The 8,531-nt window shown below is 41.2% G+C and overlaps 1 protein-coding gene across 1 annotated transcript in view; it reads right to left on the bottom strand.

Annotated features, from left to right (window-relative positions):
• The window catches only part of ITPR1 (inositol 1,4,5-trisphosphate receptor, type 1), a gene marked incomplete at its 5' end in the record, with an annotated part of 156,071 nt that overhangs the window by 109,161 nt on the left and 38,379 nt on the right, over positions 1 to 8,531 (bottom strand). The window contains 2 exons of the mRNA XM_008582677.1: positions 4,125 to 4,172; positions 5,427 to 5,462. Coding sequence (XP_008580899.1) covers positions 4,125 to 4,172; positions 5,427 to 5,462 — 84 coding nt within the window. The remainder of the gene's footprint in view (positions 1 to 4,124; positions 4,173 to 5,426; positions 5,463 to 8,531) is intronic.

The following is an 8,531-nucleotide window of genomic DNA, read 5'->3' as shown; positions in this document are numbered from 1 at the left end:
ATGGTCAAATTGCATCAAGTCCCAGGGCTGCACTGCAGGTTTATCTCCTTTGTTAATTCATACTGCTAGTCCAAGACTCCAAGGACAAATTGGGATGGGGTAAATGGGGGACAGGGTGGGAGAGGGAAGGGTGTTTACTGTGCAGAAAGCGAAAATTCCCCATTTTTAAGTGACTGTGCAGAAAACAAAAAAATCCCAATTTCTCTCTCTCCATTCCACCCACAAATGTGTCTCTCATTGCAGTTCAGCAAAGAAGGGTAACTTCTCTCAACTTATGAAACTCATTCCCCACCTGGACCAACTGTAAATTTAAAATCCCAAGAATTCTTCAAATGGGGAAGTTACTTGTGATATCCTAAGTACTTTTTATATAAAGTGCTCACAAGTGGGGGATAAAAGTTTCAGTATAAGATGAAACTTTTTTTTTTCTTTCATGGCTTAGAAAACCTCATTTTGGTGTAAAGATATAGCTTTACTGGTGTTCTAGTCTCCGGTACCAGTACAAGGGTACTTGAAGTTGTTCATGGAAAGATTCGTATTATCTTTTGATTCTATTTTTCCGTGAACTTTTTGAAGTGCTCTCATACAAACACATCAACACTCTCCAAAGCAGTCACTGCTACATGGTGATTTGAAAGGCTGACTTCACAAGGGAAATACACATTTTAAAGGAACATTCAAGAAAGACTCAGAAAGAATTGGGGGAAAGAAAAGGTTACCTCCATATTGAATATGATAAGTTAAACTTGATTTCCCTTTTTTAATATTATGATGCATCTATCTATTTGATTCACTTTCAATAAGAGACAGGCTCTGAGTTCCAACAATAGGGATGACTGGCATAAAGCATCCTAAGTCTCTAACTGGATCCTCCTGTGGTTCCACAAGAACATGGTTTGAGAGGTAGATGACTGGGTTGAGACTTGTGAGCTGCAGCCACAGAAGACAGCCCATGTACCCACCATGGCAAGAATCCGGTAGACCACAGGGATGAATGGCCAAATCCAAGGAAGTATGACTGTAACCAGTCAACATACACGCAAGGAAGTCTCTGGAGCCTCTGCCCCGCAATTCCACTGAGAGCCGGAGCAACTGGCTTAGATCTTCAGCTCCTAGTGGTTGTTGTTTTTTTTCCCTTCCTCATGGTTTTGAGGGCAAACATCAAGACCTTGGTCAGTTTGCAATCAGGCAAGTTGGAGGTAAAGAAAAGAGCACGTGGACTCCAGGAACAGGAACTCCACGTTTATGCAGCTTGGACGCCAAACTGATGTTACAAAGGGATCTCACATTACCATTTTGCCTCTCCTTCAGCAAAAAAACCCTAGCAGTTACTATAGCAACTGATGCATCAAATGCTACACTTTTCCCCATAAGAGAATATCATGAAATGTGCTCATTATGGGGGGAAGAATAAAACACATTCCACCCCAGAAACTTTTTATTTTTTTTCCCCTCTTAAATATAAGGATTTGGGCACATATTCATCTCACCTTCTCTCCACAAAAAAATATTTAAACTGCAAGGGGGGTGGGGGAAGAGAGCAAGTGGGATTTATATTTTTGTGTTTTTTTTAAACAACAGATGAGATTCATTCCTTTTTTAAAAGAATAAAGATTCAGAATTTTAGGTAAAATGGGAAAGAAAGGAAATGAATAAGCATTATTAAAAGTTATGCAAATCCCTAGTGTGAAAACTTAGGTTCACGGAAAATTCTGTTTTTCTGAGCTACTGGTTTAATTTAGAAAAAATTAAAATCTGCAGAGAAAAGCCTTCCTAATCATCTTGATATAAATTACTCAACAGCACTAAGCTGTTCACGATGTACCAGGCTGAGAAATCTGATTGCAGAGGAGAAAAAAATGAAAACAAAAAAATGATTTCCCAAATAACGTCACTTCTTCAGCTTTAACATTTGGCTGTGCAACCCTTTTTTTAAAATACCAGTTTTTTTCCAGCAGTTTACACCTACAGTATGCAAACAAATATCAGATGTTTGTCTCCAGTAAGAAATTCTACATACATTTATTACCTAAGACTATGAAAAAGAAAAGTCAAAGGGAGTTTCATTTGTGATAAGTATCATGTTAAAATAGTGAAAATTGGTAGATGAGTGATGTGGACTCCTACTTGCCACTCCGCTAAAATGAGTTTCATTTATATCAATTAAACTAGTGGCTAATGAACTATGTAGGAACAGAGTCACTGAGAAGTTAACATTGCCATACACAAAGGACAGGGAAGTGACCTTTTGGTTTCCCAGATTCTAGTCATTTAAAAATCATGTGCTGCAGGCAAGATCACCCTCTCACATGAGTAGTGAGCTTCTCACACTTAGCACTAAGGTAGAGCCTCAATTTAAAAATACCTTCCTTTTCCTACTTCTGTTGTCTACAAAATCACCTAAGCATTTCAATCTGCAAGCTAATTACAATATTACAGTTAACACTCCTTATCACTTCCAGCCACTGTGCTAAGCACTTTACATGCACAGTTCAGTGTAACAGTCCTAAGGGATGGGGACTATTATCATCCCCTTTTACAGCAAAGAAACTGAGGCATAGGGAGGTTAAATAACTTGCCCCAAATCACACAGCTAGTACCTGGCAAAAAAAGACTTGAACCTGTTTCTAACTCCAAAGTTCATGTGCTTATTAGGCAGCATTCAATAGAGAGTCCCCTGAGAGTTTTGGGCATGAGGATGGCTGTGTACCTTTGCCAGCTACTTCTAAGACCTAGGATAATTTTTTAAGGGCAGGCAAGGATGGAAAATCTATGACTGCAAGGTGCCCTTGGTCAATGAAATGTAGGAGATATAGGATGCTGGAGAAGGGCTATAGCACCAAACCCTGAATTCTGCCAAAATGCGAATTTCCTGGGAGTTATTCTCTGGTTGTAGTCTGAGAAACCACTAAATCTGTTTCTCCATCAGAGTAAGAGAATGGATAAGATTTCGGACATGGCAGGACTGGGCAGGGGCCGGGGTGTGTGAGCAGAACAAAAGCGCATCGGGCTGCCCATTTATCACAGGCATAAATTCTCCAGGACACCGATGACCACAGTTCCAAGGCAGTCTTCATAATGACCATTCACTTTCTAACCCCATGACCTTGGGCAAGCTGCTTATCTTCTCTGAGTCTCAATTTCCTCATATGTGAAACGGGGATGAAGGCTGTGTCACTGGGTCAGTGTAAGCATTAATAAAAATTGATGAGTTCACATATGTAAAAGGCTTAGCACAGTAACCAGCATATGATAAGCTCTCAGAAAATCAGGACATCTGGTTATCTTCCAAAAATGGGTAACATGAAAATCAAAGCTGGTCGGCATGCTCATGGGTATATATAACCTTCTAGAAAATGGTTTGTCAATGTATCTGGTCAGCACGCTCATGGGTGTACACAACTTCTAGAAGATGGTTTGAAAATGCATATTCAGCACCTTAAGAAAGTACCCTCTGGCCTAGGAATTCCCCTTCTAGGAATCTGTGCAAAGACGCATATATTTGTTCATTTCCTTGTCAAAGGAAAAAATTACAAAGCACTTGTTAATTTGTGGAATCTTAGGCAGCTATTAACTTTCAAAGACTTTCAAAAATACTCAGCTAGAAAATTAAATGACAAAAGCAGGGTACAGAAGTTGTACACTTAGAAAAATCCCAATGACAATGAAAGTTCAAGTGTGTTTATTGGCACACGTGCTCATGAGTGTAAAGAAGTGGGCAGAGAGAAATATTAAAACATAAGCAGTTTTTATGGCTGGGGGGGTAATTATGAACTTTTTTTCATTATGCTTTTTTTTTTTATTATAAATTATCTATAATGATCATCAGTTGTTACACACAAAAAATTTTTTAGACCTCATGTTAGTAGAAAGCCACCACAGAGAAGAAAGGACATGAAAAGCTTATTGGTCATTATATGGAGACTGGCTGGGTACAGTGCTCTGACCAGGTAGATGATAAGTAGAACTGCCAGTTATATCAATGGCTATGATTGCTCCTGAGCCAATCAATGCTTTAACAATATCAACCACAACAAAAGCTGTCTTTAAATCACAGAGTGTGGCTAAGCAAAGTGGTATGTATGGTCATTAGCTCCCAACACCCAAGACTCAAGGCTACGTACCCTTTTATGGTCTTCCAGTTGCCTCAGGGGTGGACTTGGTTCAAGCTCCTGCTAAGCATGCAGAAATTCCATTTTAAGTACACACTAAGGAGACACTACCATCTTCAGCATCAGTCACAAATAAAACACATTGAGCCATGAGTTACACAAAAGGGGAACAGGCCTGTGTTTGTTTCTCCCCAGACAAATGCTAATCCTCGATTACTTTAGACACAGATTAACAACTGACCCTTCCCCAACCCTAGGGCACTGTTTAAAATGGGCAGATATATGACTTTTTGGCCAACATTAAGATAGAAAAGGAAGTTCTAAGTTATACACACTGTTACACTATCCCAAAAGGAGTCCTTATGCAAGACTCAACCAGGCAGGTCCTTAGCATTCATGCATGCATCACTGCACAGTGCATTCATAAGGACAATGATACAAACGCTTCTACGCAGACACGCACAGACCACGGCTCCCACCAGCCCGCAAGCATTCTAATCAAAACTGTTAACAACGGAGAGCTCAGATGCGAATATTAGAGACTGATCATTTGAAAACATCCACACTGCAACTGAGCCATTGATCATTTGTACTTGCTTTTAAAGATCATCAGTAGACTTGTTTCAAATAAAGTACACCTCATGCTAGCTTGAATCACTGTGACTTTAGAAGAGTAAATTTTGATACTTGGAAAAATGCCTCCCCAGAAAGCTTCTCTATGGTCTTACACACGTTAATAATTTCTAGTTCCTTCATTTACTGAGTTTAGTTAGTGGCAAGAAGAATAGAGCGTGCACTGTAAAACTACAACTTTATTAGCAGTTTTTACTAAAACTGGCTGGTTAGCTCAGCTGGTTAGAGTGTAGCCTTGTAACACCAATGTCAAGGGTTCGGACTCCTGTACCTGCCAGCCACCAAAAAGTAAATAAAATAAATAAAACCATAAACGAATACCCAGAATTTCAAAATTATATCATCTCTGTGCAGGACCCAAAGTCAATTCTGAATAACAGAAAGGTCATTCCAAAATTTCTCAAGTGAGTATCTCAAGACTGAGGTAGTTCTGTGTGAAAACCTTCAAACAGCCATATCTGCTCACATGGAGGATGCTTGCTTTCACCCCAGCTGCTCAGGACTTTCTACACTGACAGTCATATCCACTGGAGCAGTGATCAGGTCCCAGCCAGCCCAGAGACCTCCCTTCCACACCTATCACAGGGACGGACATTTAGTCATGACAATTCAGACACTCAACCAGGACAACTTCGAAGCAACCACATTTGCTGGCACCACAAATACAGGTGAGCAACACACCTCTGTGGAGTTCTCAGAATCCGGAGCTTGTGGCAGCTAGGTGGGAGTAAAACAAAGCACGTTAGTAAAAGCACTTACATATCGTGGCCACAAAGAAGTCCAGGGACCAACACTCAAGGACAAAACATGGAAGGAAAGGTCAAAGATGAGATGACCTGTATCACCTGCTGAAGTGAGCTTCAACCATTGAGGTGACCAGAGACTTATCTTTTAAATTTAAACTGAACGTGGTTGTGCTAGAAGAGACAATTGGCCTGAGATCAGGAAATGCACTTAAAAAGAAAGAAACAAAAAAGCCTACCACTAACTGAAAAGGAACGATGTCTTCAAACAAAAGGTGTCAAAGGAAGAACTACCACACACCTGGGTCTTGCTGGCCCATGCAGGCAGGGAAAGCAATGCTCTCCCCACACACCCCCAGTGCACACACCTCCTGTGCATGTCCCCAGTACGCACCCCTGGAGGCTCGGGGGGGGGGAGGGGTGGCATCACCAGCCCCCTGTGACAAACATCTCCTGTGGCTTTATGCTTCCTCCTGTGTCTCTTTTTCTACATCCTGTCCCTGCAGCAGAGGGCAAGACCCAGGCTCTGGCTCGGCCATAGGGGACAAAGCCTACCTGCTCCTCCATCTCTGGGAGAAAAAGGAGGCTCCTACAATCAGGGTTACTTGGCAAATGATGGTCCCACCCACAAACTTCCCTCAGGGGCTTCATGGACCGGGTTTCCTGGCCCCACTCCTGCCATACCACGTAGACATCTCCTCCACCACCTCTCGCTCAATTTCATGATTCCCAGCCCATAGATGAGAAACAAGAGGTGCCTCCAAAGGACATGTAAGTAAACTGTGAGGATGTTTGTGGTGGGTGAAAGAAGGTGTGGCTAGAGAAGACATATGAAGACAGTGCCATGGATGTGTCCTCCCAAAGGACTCGTTCTTAAAGCAGGGAACTACTGTCAGATGTAACCACCAGATCTCACTGGGCAGCTTTGGACCAAAATCACGCACCAGCAGCATGGCTGACTGGTGCGAGGTGTAGTCTGGGACCACGGAACAAAGCCAAGGCTCACGCTGCAACTGTGTGACCTTGGCCTCTGACAGTGCTCCGGTGACGCACAGCCAGAAGGTGGCTGTTGGGTGGCGGGCCAGAGTCTGGGACCACGGAACAAAGCCAAGGCTCACGCTGCAACTGTGTGACCTTGGCCTCTGACAGCGCTCCGGTGACGCACAGCCAGAAGGTGGCTGTTGGGTGGCGGGCCAGACCAGGTACTGAAAGCAGGGGAGGACTGAAGCTGTGAAACTTGGTGGTGTCTCAATCCAGCTCAACCCTACCCCTTTGGTAGTTTGATCCCAAAGATGGAAAAAAAGCCTTTTAAAGGATTACATTATGTAGCCTGATGATTTCTGTCTTTTTTCTATTTCCTAATGGGTAAAATGAAGTAAAGATACAGGGGAGTAAACTGCTTTACCAGGCTGGCCACTGGCTCACTTGGGAGAGTGTGGTGCTGATAATATCAAGGTCAAAGGTTAGGATCCCCATATCGGCCACTGCCAAAAGAAAAAGATAAATTACTTCACCAAAGACAACGAGGCACACAAGGGGGTTACTCCCTCAATTCCAGACAGAAGACCTCTTATGCAGGAATCCCACTCAGCAGTCTCAGGGAGAAAATTTCCCTGTGAAGCATTCAGCCTGCTGTTAGGGGTGGGAAGACATAATATGGTGGAAAGCACTCGAGTATGGCAAGGAAAATATAAAAAGAGCCCAGGTATATGCATTTTCAAAATGATCTAAATAATATCATGATCCAGGGGTTCATTTTTAACTAATCCCTTACATGCTATATGCTTTAGGCTAAAGAATTAAAATTGTGTAAACATCTTTACTATCCGCCCTTAGTGCAAAAAGGGCACACGAGAAAAAGCAGAAGGAAAGCAACTGCCCATGCATTTTAGAGCAGCCAGAGTGTAGACAGAAAAAGTATTATCTTCTCCTATTTGCATCGGCCACACTGCCACTAACACATCCTATATACTGATCCTGTATGATTTACCACAGAAACCCATGGGGCTACTTTCTTGCCAACCAAAACAGCAGCCAAGGGAAATAAATAAGATGAAACTGGAACTGGTGTGTCCTTTTTTAAATTTTCTTGCCTGTGCTCTCTTTGTTCAGAGAAGCATCCTGAATTGTTTTAGAACAGCCAGAGGTAGTGTATATGTTTTTTTTTTTAATCACTCAGACAGTAGGGATTTCTGATACGTTTTATAATTGTACTGACACACTATTTCCTCCTTAAACTGTTGTCATATTTGTTTTAAAATTATTTATTTTTTTAGCAGCTGGCTAAAATTAGTTTAATTTTTAAATCAAAAATTAAATTTAAATTAATAACCTTTTTCCCCTCTTGAAAATTTCATGAAGCTGTTTGAGACAACAGAAGATGACCTGTAGCTTCGGGAATCACGAGCCAGAAGGACAAATTTTTAATGTTATCCATTTATGGAACAAAACGGAAAAGCCAAGAGCACTGGACAGGCATCATGTGATCATGGCTCACCCAGGGTTGGGCTCTCTGAGTGACCCTGGGCTAGTCACCAAACCTCTCTGGGCTTTTACCTCCTGACCTGCTCAATGAGTTCAAAGAAACCAGAGCAGATATTCTTTAGGATTCATTCCAGCTACAATATTAAGTAATGCTTGGTATATTTGCAGTAAACTTCATTTCATAATATCTAACAGGGAAGTTCCCTAAATAATACAAACTGCTAGGTCATAAAACGTTTCTAGGCATGGAAAAGGCCAGACCATACCTAATATATAATCTGGTAAAAAAAATCCAACAGCCTATACTAGAGCTTCTTCCTATGAGGATGTTAGCTATGTTTCCTCAAGCATGAGGTTATTTTATGGCAGTAAGCTGTAATTTTTGATAAATATAAGCATACTAATAAGCTATGCATATTCAAATAGGACAATGACTACATAAATATATAATATCCAAAGCAAAAGATAATGCTTAATAAATGAATAGAGTCCGATTTTTATTATCAAAGTTATTATGACATATATACATATACATATATATATATATATATATATTTTT

Source organism: Galeopterus variegatus, unplaced genomic scaffold, assembly GCF_000696425.1.
Source record: "Galeopterus variegatus unplaced genomic scaffold, G_variegatus-3.0.2 Scaffold2692, whole genome shotgun sequence".
NCBI classification, from domain to species: Eukaryota; Metazoa; Chordata; class Mammalia; order Dermoptera; family Cynocephalidae; genus Galeopterus; species Galeopterus variegatus.
The sequence above is the reverse complement of the archived record's forward strand: the minus strand, read 5'-3'. Positions and strand labels throughout refer to the sequence as shown.